At 35.1% G+C, this 18,425-nt stretch overlaps 1 protein-coding gene across 1 annotated transcript; it reads left to right on the top strand.

The window, feature by feature from the left end:
- Positions 1 to 981: 981 nt before the first annotated feature.
- LOC125668331 (uncharacterized) lies at positions 982 to 17,796 on the top strand. The gene is made up of 4 exons (XM_048902312.2): positions 982 to 2,099; positions 9,434 to 9,569; positions 14,495 to 14,624; positions 17,692 to 17,796. The coding sequence occupies exons 1-4, from the start codon at positions 1,336 to 1,338 to the stop codon at positions 17,775 to 17,777; spliced, it is 1,116 nt and encodes a 371-aa protein (XP_048758269.2). The 5' UTR covers positions 982 to 1,335; the 3' UTR covers positions 17,778 to 17,796.
- Positions 17,797 to 18,425: the final 629 nt, after the last annotated feature.

The following is an 18,425-nucleotide window of genomic DNA, read 5'->3' as shown; positions in this document are numbered from 1 at the left end:
AGTGACATTTTTTTAAGTTGGGAGATATCAAAGAAGAATCAGAAATATATCTTAGAGTTAGAGAGATATGATTAGTAAAACGGCTTGTCATAGCTTTCTCTCAGCGATACAAGCTCGCTAATCATAACGCTAATGTTGAACGTTATCAGATGTACTACATATTGTTTTTCCTCAATGACACCCCCCCCCCCCAATTAATATAATGACAAAACAAGGCTCATATGTATACATGTATGATCATCGATTGATCTAATTAGTTTGGCTTATCTCCATATACCATAAATAATATGGTTTGAGTGAATAAATGAACTTGAATTTGAACATATCGTACATGTATAAAATGCCAAAGTCATAGGTTTACATTTCCAATGTTTTTGCCTTTCATATCTTTACAAATTGTAACGATAGACATGTTCTCATGAACGCGCTACAGTTGTACACAATGTGCGTACTGCTGGGTATTCCGACAGAATAGAAAATACATGTAAATATAGGAAATAACAATAAGGTAACGGTTTCATGAGGCAGTTCATGCCCTCATGTAAATAAACCAAAAGTCTGTCAGATGTCTTGTGTTATACATGGCAGCACTAGTATCAGAGTATCAGAGAGTGAGAGAGAGAGAGAGAGAGAGAAGAGAGAGAGAGAGGGGGGAGAGAGAAGAGAGAGAGAGAGAAGAGCACGTGAAAATCACATTTCACTGTTGAATCCAATAGGTTTTGAAATGTTTGAAAAATTTTCAGCTTGAAATCTTACATACACCCTTTCTCATTCATACTTTTACTGTGTAGTTTAAGATACGAATCAAATAAAAAAAATGCATAAATAGAATAGATTCATTGAGATTTTAATGTATCTATAGAGAAGAAAAGGCTTGGAATTTAAATAATTAAATACAATGAATATCAACAGCAGAACGAATATATACACACATAATCGACTGTGTGTGCGTAAAAATACTGGGGGACAATTTAAAGACTCATGCTTTACATATTTTGCAATAGCGCTATATGTCCTTCCGCAATTTAAGTCGCGTACAGGCATGATAGGATCTGGGGTTTTAAATATATTGATCCGCCTTTAAGTTTAAATGTATATAAATAACCATGGACAACTAAGATATGATCATACTTACGGAACTCCTCTCTACTTTAGGAGTCTGGTGACGATTAGTGTTAGCTGGGATTAAGCAATACTTACTGATCTTTTAGTTCCTTGTTCGGAAGTCGTCATATAGACGCATAAGTAACGAGTGTTGAAATAAACAAGGAACAGCGTGGCGTATAGATCTACTACTGCAATGCATACCATTAAAGGTTTATTGTGGGAAATTTAATGGTATCTACACGCGTTTCACAGATAATAAACACGGCCGGAGTGAAATCAGAAATGAGAAACAGAAAGGAGAAGAGCGTGGATTTGGATGAGCAGATTGTGAACAACAACGAAGGCTCGGGGGAAAGTCGTCAGCGGTTTTATTCCAGGTTATGTGAATTAAGGGATGAAGCCTGCCAGAGGAACATAAATAAGGATTTGGTAGCCCATGTGTTTAGGGCTCGGGGAGGCTTGACAATCCAGCCTTCTGTGGATTTCTCGTGGCCCAAGATATTGGCATTGGCTGTGACCTTGTCGATTATCATTACAGCAGGGGTCACGGTCTGTGCTGGGGTTGCTATGAAGTATTTTGGGTGGGACGAGTGGATTTATTCAGCGATTAGCGAATCCCGTTGTCTTTTTGAAAACGGGGGTTTCACGATGGAAGTTGCCCGACCGCTAACAAATTGTGATTGTTGCAGGAATCTCCAACAGTTTCCAATTGAAAGAAACATTTCCCATGAGGATTTTGTCAAGAAATATGCATATTCCGCTGTACCCGTTCTCATCAAGGATGCAACCACAAACTGGACGGCAATGACGAATTTTAGTTTTGATTTTTTTAAAAACTTGTATACTAAAACAAAAGGTGCTCTGTCGTCTATCGAAGAAGAATGCCAGTTCTTTCCCTATAAAACAGAATTTGAGACCCTGGAGGAGGTATTTAATATGTCAGCAAAGAGAGCCAATTTTACATCCGGGGAAAAACCGTGGTATATCGGATGGTAAGTATATGTGTAAGATAGTGAATTGGGAAAAATTACCTTGTCAATATTGAACTTTAGGTTTACCAGTCTGCATATAAAAACCAGCCAAGTCATGTCTTGATATTTATTTGAATGACGCATTAGAATTCAAATTAAAAAAACAACAACAAAAACACCAATGCTTGTAAAGCATTCATATTTTTTGGAAATCACTTTGTAAACTAATTGAATTCACACCGGCCTAAATGAATGAACCAAACGAATTTCGAAAAATTGGGAAAAACCAAACCACTATATATATATATATATATGTGCTTTATATTAAAATATATCTTCACTTAAGGCAGTTATGTTCATTTAAGAGTTCATTGCTATACACACACACATGTATATATATATATATACACAAATCTGTAACTGTCACTTAAAAAAATTGGATTTAATTTGTTTTTATAAAATCTAAAGAATCTATTCAGCTTTGCTATGTCACATGGTTAAACCATATCATTTCTATGTCATATGCATCCGTTAATTGTTCGGTGGATTCGGTAAATTAAAAAAAATACACTCTTGTCTCATTTCTGGTCAGATTTATGAAACAGACATAAATATAGCTTGTCAAATATCTTGATCTGAACATGGAAACGAGAGAGAGAGAGAGAGAGAGAGAGAGAGAGAGAGAGAGAGAGAGAGAATCACTTGGATTTGACGTATGAATTGCGACGTTGCACGCCAGCATTTATATGGAAGCGTTTTAGCACTTCATGACAAGTATGCCAGCATAAAATGTTGCAGTTCTCACCTTCACGTGTTTTCAGAAATGAAATTCATTTCTTATATTTACACTCTACTCTAATTTCTATCGGAATTCGCAACTGTTGAAATAGACGTACAAAATTTATCAAAAATTCATACCCGCATGTTCTACAACTGCATTGCGTTCGTGAGGAAATGGCTATCATTGCAATTTGTAAAAATGATAAAGGCTTAAACATTTGAAATGTAAATATTGATATTTGACTGAGAGAAAAAAATGCCCAACCAAAGACGCTTAAAATATACGTAGTGACTGTTCCCTCGACAAACACCTACATTGAAAGTGAAAGCTACATGAGACCTTGAAAACGGAGGTCCCATGTTACGGTGGGCGTTGGCTCCGTGTAGAACCCCCCTTACTACGACCCAACACACGTACTCTGTATCTATGGCACTGCACTTACACCTGGTGACGTCACACAGGCACTTGTTTCTGTGAATAAGTTATGACGTGTTCTCATTAGTATGTACAGACGTCACAACTTATTTACAGAAACAAGTGTTTGTGTGACGTTTCTATTTGAGCGTGGCAGTCAGACCGGTTCGATTGCCAGAGACCAGATGGCTCATTGGGTAGAGCACCTGACTAGATATTCTGGGGAGCGGGTTCGATTCCTGGTCCAGCCATCAATTTTCTACCTTTTTGAAGGTGTGAAGACGTGTAAAGAGGGAGGAATGTGGCAGTTAGACGAATTAACTCAGTTGGGTGAGCACCCAGGGGGCCTGGGTTCGAATCTTGGTCTGGTCAGTTGTATTTTCCCTCTTCCTGTTACATTTGATGTGGACGGCCAGTCCCAGTCACCGAAAGCTCAAAATACTTGCTAAGGGATAAAGATCCTGGGTTGATGTCTTCAAAGTGTGAAGACGTTTAAGGGGGGTGGGGGTGGCCAGACGAGTTTGATAGCCGATGGCCAGATAGCTCGGTTGGTAGACCACCTGACTAGAGATTATTCCCGGGGGGGGGGGGGGGTAGTCTGCTCCGTTGCATTTTCTCCCTTCCTGTTACACGAGACGGGGTAAAGAATACGAAGTTGATGTAAAACATATAGAAACTAAGCTTTCCATCAATTTTTGGGGCTCCGGCCCTACTACTTGGATCCGCGCTTGCATTTGAAATTCATTCACAGTAAAATCTTGCCATGGCCTAAACAGATGCAACTTGACCCACTCCTCATTCACACTGTACTTAATCCGGGTTAACCCGGATTAACTTTAATTTGTAGTGTGAAGTTGTTACCACCTCCACCCTCGGAAAACTGGTTTTGTTTTGTTAAATGTAATAGGATTTTATTACAAAAACCCGGCTATATAGCCACTCTGTCGAGTCAGATCACCCCGGGAAGAGACACTGTATATTTAACAACACCCCCCCTCCCTTCGGTACTTTACGGGTAAGATTTCTAATCAGTTACGTAGAAATTACTTATTCTTCCCACTTGCTACAAACGATGTTTGTTTTTTTCAAAAATGATGAAAACGAAAACTAATTTTTTGTTTTGATTTGTAAGTAGATTACTCTCCATGGAATGTAATTTAGCGTTTCACAGCTTACATCGAAAATTGTAATCGAGGGTTTAGCCTATTACTGATAAAATTCATGTAATCTTAATACATGATATATATTTTTTTTTTCACTGGAGGAGATAAATAATGGTAGAGGCGCATTTCATTCTCCAAAGTAATCCACAAGGACCTATAAATATAATTTTATCAAAATCTCCGGCGATTGCAACTTCCTTATGAATGCATGATAATTATAAAATATAAAAAATAGTTTGCAACAAAATCTCATTTCTCACCATAGGGTACGTTATACAAACACTACATATAATGTACTTTAATCAAATTATTTCCAAATTAAAGAGAGATCGTCATCACAAGCTAGTTTCGAAAAATGACATTCCGATTTTGAAGTAAACATAAAAATATAGCAGATTGCTTGACAAGGACAACACCACTCCTTGTAGGCATTCAATGTTTACCTTTTCAGTATATATGCACATACATGCATAGAATTATTCCAACGAAACGTCTACATAATTTATAGCCTGAGGGACGTTTTAATCCAGAGTCACCGGAGGTCTCAAATAACAACCGAAAAATTAAATTAAAAATTCTGAATTTGTTTTTAAAGTATAGCTTTATTTCATATATCCATTCTTGTTTTGCCCAAGGACCTTATAACAAGACATTATAACAGGGATGGTATATTTAGCCATTACTTCCTTTCTTTTAAAATATGTTATTTACATTTCCATTTTTAGGTCACCTGAGATGACCTATTGCATTTAGTTGTCGTCCGTCGTCGTCCGTTAACAATTGAACATTTTTAACTTCTTAATAACTGCTATTCCAATTCTTTTCAAATTTGGTATGCAGCATCTTTTGGACAAGGGGGACATGAATTGTATATTTCAGTACTCCTGCACACCTGGGGCCCTAAGGGCGGGGCAAAAATTGCCAAAAACTGACCAATTTCAAAACTTTTCTCTACAACCGCTTTAGATTTTATACAGTATCAGCAAACCTAAAGAAGTTCTTTAAATCGTCATCATAATTTTGACACCACCCTGAAACCAAACCCTTACCCCTAAGATCATGGAATGTACAATTTTGGTAAAGGACTGTCTACTCCTTCTAAATATCTATTTGGTTTCAATTTAGTTTCAATAGCACTTCTTTAAGTTTGCTGATACTGTATAAAATCTAAATGCATATTTAGGAATAGCAGAAAAGGATGTACAAAAAATGGTGAATCTCACAACCGAGGGTTTTGACTCTAGATGGGTTCAAATTAGTCCTATGTTAATACACCTATTATATTATGTAAAACCTTTCATCAGTGTATGCACTTTTGAAGGCATTAAAGTTTTAAGACCACATCTTGTTTTATAGTGTTGCTGAACATTATAATTTAGCTTAGATATTCAGAACAGGATTTTTTTCTCTAGATTTCATAGCCTCTGGAACTAGTGATACTTTTAATTAGTACTCGGGTGACTGATAAGGCCCGTGGGTATCTTGTTTTTATGTCTTTACTTATTGTAGTGATAGCCATTTCCACATGAACGCGTTGCATTTGTTACATTATTGATGTGCGTACTTCTGGGAACTCCCACAGAAATGAAAATAAAATGTGAATATGTAAAGAGATATATTTCTTTTCAGAAAATACATGAGGGTATGAACTGCAACGCTTCACGCTGGCATGCTTTTCGTGCAGTGCGTAAAAACGTACCCTCGTGGGTTTTTGAAAATGAAATTTATTTCTTAAATAAACCGTTTATTGAGTATGCATAGTCCGAAATATCCATATCATTTCAGAACATTTAGTTTTTGATCTTAAGATTTCATCTGAAATAAGAATATTTTGAGTCCTTGCAGTTGTGACATCGCTGCAGAACTTTCTTATCGATAACCTTTTTGGATTTCCACTTTCGTTTTCGCGTTTCCGGATAAGCTGACTGTGGTGGAGTTCGCGTGTTAACTATAGTCTAGTGCGGAAGTTTAGTTTACGCACGTCTAGTCAACTAGTGCACGCGAACGAATTTTAGTTTAGTTCAGAAATAAAAAAAATATTGCTGTCTGCAACAAATCAATTGTGGAATTGTCAATTTTGCAAAGTAGTTTTCGATAATGGCGTTGAAGAATCACAGATGTACCAGCATAAATCTGCTAGCTACAGCTTGTTTCTCGATCACCATGTTTTCGGGTTCGAAACTTTTCCCAAAATTATGAATTTTTTGATTTAGAATAGTTTTTTAAACTGCATTTATTAAGCTCGCTTCAAGTGGAGAACGACTGACTTCGTTGCATTTTACTATGCTTTGGGCAAGAGTAAAATGTAAACATGGGCCTAAATGAGTAAAATCGACTAAAATAACTGAAAACATGCATTTCTTTACGATTTCTGTCATATATTCCTCAAAATTTAATCTGTTAACGTGCTCAAACTACTTTTCACACTTTGTCCGCCATCTTTGAACTAGACCGCTAGTACGTGATAGAAAAGTTGGTAATTTTCGACTAGACTCATTCACTTCCGGCAAACTAAATAAAGTACGTTTGGGTGAACTATAGTTTTCCTTTTATGACTATAGTTTGCAATCGAACTCCACTTTTGAAAATAAGTTTACATGACTGTTATCTCCCAATGAGATACCGGTCACGCCTGTACTGCCTTGCAGCCATACGTCACGATATACAACCGACCAGACCCAAACTAACCGGTTGCGGAGCTCAGTGGTATCTAGAGCGTTCGCTTCGTCCCCGTGAGTCCGTCCTAGGAAAGTGAACACGGATCTTTTGGATATGACCGATAAACGGAGGTGTCGTGTTTTGACAGACGTTTGCACGTTAAAGAAGGTCCCGAGCGCTAAGGATAGTTCAAAATTTGTGGTACTTCACCCACAGCTGATGACGTCTCAAACAAGGAAATAAACAAGACAAATAACGAAACCCAACTCTACGAAAACCGACTAAGAAAATAAAATATTAAAGATAGAATTTTTTTTTTAACTTCTGTGTCCGTATAAACGATCTATTTCTCCTTTTTATTACTTTTTAACAAAATTATGATTTCGTGATGGATTGCACATTCAGAGCTGCTAGTAAAAACTACATGTATTATACACCTTAATGGTTAATGTCAGGTATGAAGCATTGTTTTTGAAAGTGGCGGGGACAGAGAAGAAAAAAATAAAATGATTCTACATGCCTGAATGTTGCCAAAGCCATAATTCTTTTTAAAAACCCAAGAATTTTCACGCTTAGTGCTATTCTGTATTTTTGATTGTGAAAAATCACTGTGATGTCGTTTTCTTGGCCGTGAAGTGTATGAATTAGCATTCTCGTCATTCTTAATGTCTATAATATCACACAGTTATTTACAAACTCCCATAATGTTGTGAAAATGGTTACCCATTTCTTGCTGGCTCGATTTTAGGTTTGACTTTATATAATACATTACAATTTCCTTGTTTTTTTTTAATTCAAATTTAAATTAGGTCGTTTTCGATTTGGCGTGAATATTTTCTAATAATGCTTTAGAACCAGAGGGGGATTCCCCTCCTAAATGAACAATGTTCTTGCATACAAAGTTAGAAATATATGCATTGAATGGTAAACCTGGGTTGTGAAGTATGGCGTGTAAAACGGTGCAATATTATGCAAATTTTGATTTATATTAAAAAATCTTGTTAATATTGATTTATATTCGATAATCTAAACTGATATTTATATGCGAAAATTTTGATTTATATGCAATAAATCTTGATTCTTGCCATTTATATTACAAATTTTGATTACAAGATTATCGAATATAAATCAAGGTTTTCGCATATAATTGCCAAAATTATCGAAAATAAATCAAGATTTTCGCATATTAAACAAGATTGTATAATATTGCAATGTTTTACATTGTACACGCCATCGGTGACTGCGCCCACCCCCCCCCCCCCCACCCACCCCTAAAATTTCCAAATTTAAGGTAAATCGTGATCTTTTGTTTTGAAAAGTGTAAACGATAACAGAAGCAATAACTTCTTCCACCCTCATAGAAATAAATGGCAACATCTTTTGAAGTTTTTTTCCCCATTGATTTACTTTTATTGGGAGAACTTACATTTTTTCCAAAAACCCTTAAAATGTACGTCATTTTATCAATTTCGCCTGATTAAAAATGACAGAAAATAGTAAATATGACTACATGTACATAGGAGACATTTCAAGGCGTATAAAATCTGTAAAATTCGGGAGCTTCCGGGGGCTTTGCCCATTGGGCTTCCACCAGGGCTTCGCCCTGGACTCACTGGGGACCCCCTGCCTCAGAAAGTTGCGCCCCCTAACCGCAATTCCTGGATCCGCCCCTGGCCATAGTGAAGGACGGGAATAATGAAATAAACTGAAAAACAAACTGGTAACTGGAAAACAGATTAATTTTAACTAGATATGGCTTATTCGCTGCTCTGTTGTAACAGGTGCGTAATAATCCTGTCTCTTTATGCTATAATAGGTATTGAATCCCACTGGAAGTGACACACGTCACAGCTAAGTCAACTCAATGTAGACACAGGACATACTTTTTGTTTCCAACCAATCATTGCCTTGTAATATTGTAAATTACACAGCACGTGTTGTTATATGATCGCCAAGTAGTGTACCGCCATATGCTGCAATGTAACACGTGAAAACACCAAACAGATATACATGTACTAAATTCAGACATGTTTACGTGTAGGTTTTTAGCCCCATTCTGAGCTCATTGGAATCAAAGAGTCTTATCAAAAACACTTAAACTTTCACATTATTTTACTGTTAAATTGCAACAAATGTATACACTATCGGACAACTTTTTCTCTCAAGAAGTAGTACATTTCTAATACTAGTATTGCATTTCCAACATGGTTAATTTCCATCTCACAAAATTGCATGCTGTAATCCCAGTCAATAAATACTTTAGCGACCCTCACGAAATACTTATAAATGTTGGTCGTTGAGATTGCTTTTTCGTTGATGAATTATTTTCATTGTAACAGGAGTAACTGTCATTCTGAAGTGGCCACTGTTTTACGTCAGCACTACAACCGACCGTACTTCCTTCCGGCGGATTCTGAGTCCAGCATGCTAGATTGGATCTTTATGGGGGGTCCCGGACTGGGCGCTTTCATCCACGTATGTCGGGCTTTCTAAAATGAATACTTTGATCTGATATACTTTATATATATATATATATATATATATATATATATATATATATATATATCACAGAAAATTTCACTTTATTTGGATACCCACTTCCGCCCTACCAGGGGTTGAACTCACGACCTGCGGAACCGAATCTCCTAGCAGAATGTAACCAGCGCGCTAGACCGCTCGACCATCTAAGCAAGTTGATCCGCAGGTCGTGAGTTCAACCCCTGGTAGGGATCCAAATAAAGTGAAATTTTCTGTGCTTTATATTAAATATTTCATCACTTAGGGCAGTTATGTTCATTTAAGAGTTCATTGCTATTTCTGTGCTTTATATATGCTTTATATATATATATATATATATATATATATATATATATATATATATATAGTAACGATTGGGGGGAGGAGCTCAATTGAAATGGTGGGGAAAGTTTTATTTTCGTTTTACATGTGTGTTTTCTCCTTCTTCATATTATCAGGGACCTATATACTAAGTATATACGTCCCTGATATTATTTTGTATCCAAAATATACATTCCTGAAAAATAGATTTTATGTATTGTACGTACATTCCAACCTGGTTTTCCTATACATATCTTGCAAATTATAAACAGTTTACCGAACAACACAATGCAAAATTGACATTCACGTTGACATCACAATGCCGAAATCAGTCTGGTAGAAGATATCGACGGTTTTCTTTTCGATTACAAATAGTGAAATATGTTAAATTATGCATAGTAAAGAGATGTGTATAGAAAGCATAGATAGCAACAGAAAAGTACCAAGGAACATCACATGTATGTTACACCATGTTAGTACATTGTAATCATTTATCATCTTATAATAATACATATACATGTAGTATTAATTGTTCCACCTCGTACCAAAAGTTGCCAAGAAATATATACAGTATGTAAGTTACACCAACAAGTTTAATTTGTAGTTAGTCTAATGACAAGGAAATTTTGGGGTTATATAATTATTATTATCATGGAAATGACAAGCATGGGTAATATTAGTAATCAAGGGACACTGCATTGATGCTGTCAATGTACCACATGTATTTAATTGATGCACCAGCTTACGCGCGTTATTCAATACCTCTGCACATCGGTGCGTGCAGTATTAAATTCAATGCTTAAACAATCATAAATTCGCTTATCTACGGAACACCGATCATTCGAATCGATCGTCGGAACACACACACACACACACTTATACATTGTATATGTATATATATATATATATATATATATATATATATATATATATATATATATATATATATTTGTGTATATGTATGAGAGAAAAGTATCACATTTTACAGCGATGCATATCACGGAATGGGGGGGGGGGGGGGGGGGGGGGAGTAGAAAACCGTGGTTGGTCAGGGTGGCGATAGATTGATCGGTGTGAATAGGTATGCTGTAAACCTTGGTACATTCTAAACCAGGTACCAAAAGTCACTATCCAGGAGGTTCACGTATTTCCTATGCATCGCTCGGGTTCGACTTAATACTATTCAAAAGTATTATCGAACCCAACTTGAGCGATATCTGTGGTACATGTATTTTAGATTAGATTAGAGACATATAACACACACGCACACAATATATGTCTCTGATTAAATACACATACACTGTAACATTACGGATAGAACCAATGAATAGGAAGTACGACTTGTTCAAGGGCCTTAAGAACACGAAGGACAAATATGTAATTTAAGGAAAAAAAATATTTTCAAAAGAATATCTTTAAAACACTACTTTGATTTGGGTCACTTTAAGAAAAACGTTTGCTTGTAACATTTTTACAACTGGAAAAAAAATGTTATTATAACATTTTAAAAATGTTTTGTTAGTAATGTTTTCTGATAACGTCCTTACAACAGGAATACAATGTTATGAAAACGTTTTGTGCTACCTGGGAAGGATTATTTATTCTGATATATCAATGAATTAAAGATGTGTGCGAGGCTCATGCAATTAGTGTTCGAGAAAATAACAAAAAGAGACTATAGATATTTTTTCAGCCTTTCACCCCCACCTCCCCAGTTGAGCTTTCTCAAAGGAAGTGGATTAAACATTCATATTTTCCCTAGATCTATGTACTGTACCTGTATACAATCTGATTAAACAAGGGATATGTACAACTGCATTCATTTGTCGTGAAAAACATTATCTAAAGCGTGTTCTTAGCCATTGTACCGCTGTGAGGGAAGTATAATGGTTTGCAATTCCATGTGATATTCTATCAAAACGAAATCCCGATCCTCTACAAAGGAGAATTATGCACGTAGGTTTATTTTGATAAAGAGATTCTTAAACCATCCTTAGTTCATTGAATAAAGCATATGACCTTGGTACAGAATGTTGTGAGATTTTTAAACTCTCAATCTGCATGTTCGATGTTATTAATAGGTCATTATATGATTGAAACGATCGATTGCACCTGTACGACCTTTGCAAATAGTGTTCATAAGAAATATCAGGAAAAGTACCGTTTATTGGTTTTAACGAAGGAAATGTTGCATGCACGCAAGGATTTTTTTCTCTGGTCGCGGTTCCTAAAAAAAAAAAAATAATAATATATGTAATAATAAAAAAATAGAAAGGCGATGAGGTTTTTGAAAAGGTAAATGTTTATTTTGAGACCGGATTGTTTTTACGAAACGTTTAGATGAATTAAGCGATTTCGAAATAATTGAAACTCATTTTAGAATTACGTTGCAAATAACTTTTTTTGATGAATATTATTTCCATTTTACAGGGATTTCGCTTGTTTCATAGTATATAATGCCACGTCGCACTACATGTAGGTGAAGGCACACGCCTTAAAATGCCGAACCATCCTAGTCCAGGAAGCTATCGCATTGAGAATTTGAAACCACTTCCTCCTTAATTAACTAATGTACTCTTCCCTATTGAGCACTATCCAGAATTCGGAAATCACGAATTTGTTGGATAATTACAGATTTTACGCGATTGTTTGGAATTTAGCACGTACTTAAGTTTTCTGTGTACAGTGCCATTAACACATCCTGACAGCTTAGTGGAACAGCATATGAAAGAGGATCCAGAGGTCCAGAATTCTGATCTAGTATGATTCATTTTCCCACAAAATTTGGTGCGATGACCTGGTCATTGAACTGAAAGGATAAAATGTCTTAAGGGGGAGGGGTGTGGTGGTCAGACTGCTCTATTGCTTATGACCAGATACTTATACTGGTAAAGCAACTGACCAGAGATTCAGCAGTCATGGGCTCGAATCCTAGTCTCCGAAAACACCTGTTAAATGATATCATTTATTATATAGCTAATAAATAGTCTATTATTAAATCTGCGTAAAATCTAGAGAGTGTTAGCGTTCAATATCCTGAGACTTTATTGAACGCTAACTTTCCATTGCGTAAATTATATGCGCCCGAAACATTCCGAGTATGAGCGTTCAATATTGACGTTACCGTAACGACGTATTTAAAAACAAGCCAAAATAGCAGACGACGGTCCTCCGAATCTGACAGAGCCGGTATTTAATATTTACTTAAGCAAAATGTTTTACTGTACATAAATTATGATGTCTCCATTTACAAAATCAGTTTGCTTCATGCATTAATGACGGGTTAAATATTGAACAGTTAAGAAATGCATGCTGTTATTGCACACCTTCACCTTAGATGCCAATATTGGATTACTTCTCGTCTATTTTGGAGTATTTTGAGTGAAAAGGGATATAATTTAACAACTAAATACTTTAGCTATATAATAAAAGGGTTATTGAACTTATATAGGTGAATATTGGCACTCGTTGGCTGTCAAAATGCACTCGCAAGCTCGTGCATTTTAACAGCCAACTCGTGCCAATATTCACCAATATAAGTTCAATAACCCTATATTATTCGTTAAGCGATATTACTACCCGATTAAGTGTTTGTAATCGTCATCCATTCAATTGGATTTGAATCCAGCCACCATTCGTTTAACGGATATCAGTGGAGGATTTAAGGCCCCCCCCCCCCCAAATTTTTTTCTTCAAATTTTGGTAAATCTTGGTATCTTGTTTAGATAAATGTACTAAACGATAAAAGAAGCAATAATCTCTTCCACTCCCGGAGAAATAAATGACAAAATCTTCTGATTTCTTGCATTACTTTATTGGGAGAACTTAATTTTTTCCAAAAATCCTTAAAATTTGCATCATTTCACTAAATTCACTTTATTAGAAATGATAGAAAATAGTACAAATGACTTAAATAGTAGACATATTCCAAGCCCTATAAAATCTGTAAAATCCAGGAGCTTCCGGGGGCTTCGCCCCCTGGGCCCCACCAGGACCACTGGACCCACTGGGGCCCTCAAGGCAGCCCCCAGACCCCCTGCCTCATAAAGTGGCGCCCCCCTAACCGCAATTCCTGGATCCGCCCCTGGATATCACTTGTAACTGAGCGTGATATCACTTGTTCGAATAAATGATATCACCTAATGAAGAAGTAATTTCAATTATTGCAGACAAATTATATACCGCGCATTAGCGCCTAAACCTACATCTGAACGTGATGTTTGTAACAACTGTCCGTGTTTGTATCAGCTACCGAATACCTAAATACAACATGGACGCGGTTATGCATTGTGATGTCTCGTGGATATTTTTGTATTGTAATATTATTGACATTTTGAAGTTTTGAAGGAAAAAAACACACCATGGAATGTAAGTGTATTGTAATGAAATAGCAAAACAGCATAATACTGAGATCGAGTGTAGGAAAGTTCAGCAATATACATCGTAGAATAGTAGTAGGACCATTTTCCTTAAACAGTACAAGCAATTCATGTCACCCAGTTCCACAGGACCCATAAATTGCATATCTGACTTTTATTAGTATTGTTAATCAACAATTACAGCTGGACTATGTGCAACGTCCATCCTGGCAGGCCCAAATTTCAGGACAAAAAACCTGGACGCTGATCCCGACCCCTGAGTGTGAGGATGTGTGTACTTCAATGAATGTCACCGTCAGCAAGGGCGATATCAGTAAGTAACATAACTGGTAAGGCAGATATCTCTACAGGGCGATATCAGTAGGTATCGTAACCGGTAAGGGAGACAACACTACAGGGTGATATAATTAATTATTACTACCAGTAACAATACAGAGAGATATCAGTAATTATTACTATCAGTAATTATACAGAGATATCAGTAATTATTACTACCAGTAACAATACAGAGAGATATCAGTAATTATTACTACCAGTAACAATACAGAGAGATATCAGTAATTATTACTACCAGTAACAATACAGAGAGATATCAGTAATTATTACTACCAGTAACAATACAGAGAGATATCAGTAATTATTACTACCAATAATGATACAGAGAGATAACAGTAATTATTACTACCAGTATGATACAGAGATATCAGTAATTATTACTATCAGTAATTATACAGAGAGATATCAGTAATTATTACTACCAGTAACAATACAGAGAGATATCAGTAATTATTACTACCAGTAACAATACAGAGAGATATAAGTAATTATTACTACCAATAATGATACAGAGATATCAGTAATTATTACTACCAATAATGATACAGAGATATCAGTAATTATTACTACCAGTAACAATACAGAGATATATCAGTAATTATTACTACCAGTAACAATACAGAGAGATATAAGTAATTATTACTACCAATAATGATACAGAGAGATATAAGTAATTATTACTACCAATAATGATACAGAGATATCAGTAATTATTACTATCAGTAATTATACAGAGATATCAGTAATTATTACTACCAGTAATGATACAGAGAGATATCAGTAATTATTACTACCAGTAATGATACAGAGAGATATCAGTAATTATTACTACCAGTAACAATACAGAGAGATATCAGTAATTATTACTACCAATAATGATACAGAGATATCAGTAATTATTACTATCAGTATTATTACTATCAGTAATTATACAGAGATATCAGTAATTATTACTACCAGTAATGATACAGAGATATCAGCAATTATTACTACCAATAATGATATAAGAGATATCAGTAATTGTTACTACCAGTAACAATACAGAGAGATATAAGTAATTATTACTACCAATAATGATACAGAGATATCAGTAATTATTACTATCAGTAATTATACAGAGATATCAGTAATTATTACTACCAATAATGATATAAGAGATATCAGTAATTGTTACTACCAGTAACAATACAGAGAGATATAAGTAATTATTACTACCAATAATGATACAGAGATATCAGTAATTATTACTATCAGTAATTATACAGAGATATCAGTAATTATTACTACCAGTAATGATACAGAGAGATATCAGTAAGTATTACTACCAGTAACGTTACAGAGAGATATCAGTAATTATTACTACCAATAATGATATAAGAGATATCAGTAATTGTTACTACCAGTAACAATACAGAGAGATATAAGTAATTATTACTACCAATAATGATACAGAGATATCAGTAATTATTACTATCAGTAATTATACAGAGATATCAGTAATTATTACTACCAATAATGATATAAGAGATATCAGTAATTGTTACTACCAGTAACAATACAGAGAGATATAAGTAATTATTACTACCAATAATGATACAGAGATATCAGTAATTATTACTATCAGTAATTATACAGAGATATCAGTAATTATTACTACCAGTAATGATACAGAGAGATAACAGTAATTATTACTACTAGTAATGATACAGAGAGATATCGGTAATTATTACTACCAATAATGATACAGAGATATCAGTAATTATTACTACCAGTAATGATACAGAGAGATAACAGTAATTATTACTATCAGTAATTATACAGAGATATCGGTAATTATTACTACCAGTAATGATACAGAGATATCAGTAATTATTACTACCAGTAATGATACAGAGATATCAGTAATTATTACTATCAGTAATGATACAGAGAGATATCAGTAATTATTACTACCAGTAATGATACAGAGAGATATCAGTAATTATTACTATCAGTAATGATACAGAGAGATATCAGTAATTATTACTACCAGTAATGATACAGAGAGATATCAGTAATTATTACTACCAGTAATGATACAGAGAGATAACAGTAATTATTACTACCAGTAATGATACAGAGATATCAGTAATTATTACTATCAGTAATTATACAGAGATATCAGTAATTATTACTACCAGTAATGATACAGAGAGATATCAGTAATTATTACTACCAATAATGATACAGAGAGATATCAGTAATTATTACTACCAGTAATGATACAGAGAGATATCAGTAATTATTACTACCAGTAATGATACAGAGATATAACAGTAATTATTACTACTAGTAATGATATAAGAGATATCAGTAATTATTACTACCAGTATGATACAGAGAGATATCAGTAATTATTACTACAAGTAGTGATACAGAGATATCAGATATTATTATTACCAGTAACGATTGTGCTATGAATCGGAAAGTCATTTATAAAGAGAACACGTGACCTGTTATAATATAAGATGATATTCAACATGTTCTATGTATTATGAAATGTTTTGTCACTGGACGTGGCTGTGAGTGATACAGACATCAGAAAGGAACGGAAGCGGGCACTCCACTGCGCTCCCAAACATCTTAACATAACACGGCGTACTTAACATAACACGGCGTACTTAAACAGGGTCTATTTCGGAATCCGGGAGAGAAGAAACCAATCCTTGGTGACTCGCTAATTCATGCTCCTCTTTGTTTTCTACCGTGAACCATGCAGCTCTTGTGCTTCTTCACATTAAATAATATTTGTCGCGATACAAAGATCAGTTCTTTTTTAATCTGCTATCTAATTTTGCTACATAGGTCTGATAACTGATTTTCAACACATGCAGTAGTATCAGTTTGGTTGAACCATGTTTGAGAAAAACCAAAAAGCAATTCCCCATACTCCATATTGCACTGCATAGCGCATTTAAAATTAATCTCAACGTCAATGTGAACCACTTTCTAGAGAAAACAATTTCATGGACACTGTTGTAAAACTGGCATCGTTTTCTTTGCAGTTGTCTTGGACACCAACCAGTGGTACCACGCCACCTACATTCACCCCGGCGAAATCAGTATCACTATTGGATCCGAGTATGACTAAATAAATCATATTCACAGAGGCGTTTCGTTGTCGTTATTTCTACCAATGTTCTCATTATCATCATATGGTTGTTATTATTATAATGCTATCATACTGACCAAACTTTATAGTAAGTTTGACCAAAAACATTTGCCAATATGTACATCGTTTATTGTGTTAGCTGCAGATCAGTAGCTCTCAGAAAAAACTTTGGGACACCCAGAAAGCTACAAATCTTCAGCCATCATTGTGTTTGTCATTACACAAAGTCTTAATAATGTTGAATGGAGACTGTACAGAACTAGTGTGTCTGGACAAAAATGACGAAGTTCCAATCACATGAAATCTGAAAACAGTTTGTCTAATCTGTCTAAACTTATACCGAAACGTGCACGTCTGGATCTTCAATGTGTGTGTAAGTAGAAGAACATATTTTATAGTCAAGATATTAAAGACGAAAGGATTGGGCGCAAGTTCTTAAAACTTAGAACGTCCTCTCCTATTTAGTGTGTAAGTATCATGCAGAGTTTGAATTAGATAACCTGGAAGCAGAACTCTCCTTCTAAATTGGGCATAATTACATTATATAATGACATATACTCATTGTATACCATCAACTCCATTGTTAGTCCGAAATATCTGAAGTTTTCCTTGCTTTTTTATGATTTT

The sequence above is a fragment of the Ostrea edulis genome, chromosome 4 (genome assembly GCF_947568905.1).
Source record: "Ostrea edulis chromosome 4, xbOstEdul1.1, whole genome shotgun sequence".
NCBI lineage: Eukaryota > Metazoa > Mollusca > Bivalvia > Ostreida > Ostreidae > Ostrea > Ostrea edulis.
The sequence above is the reverse complement of the archived record's forward strand: the minus strand, read 5'-3'. Positions and strand labels throughout refer to the sequence as shown.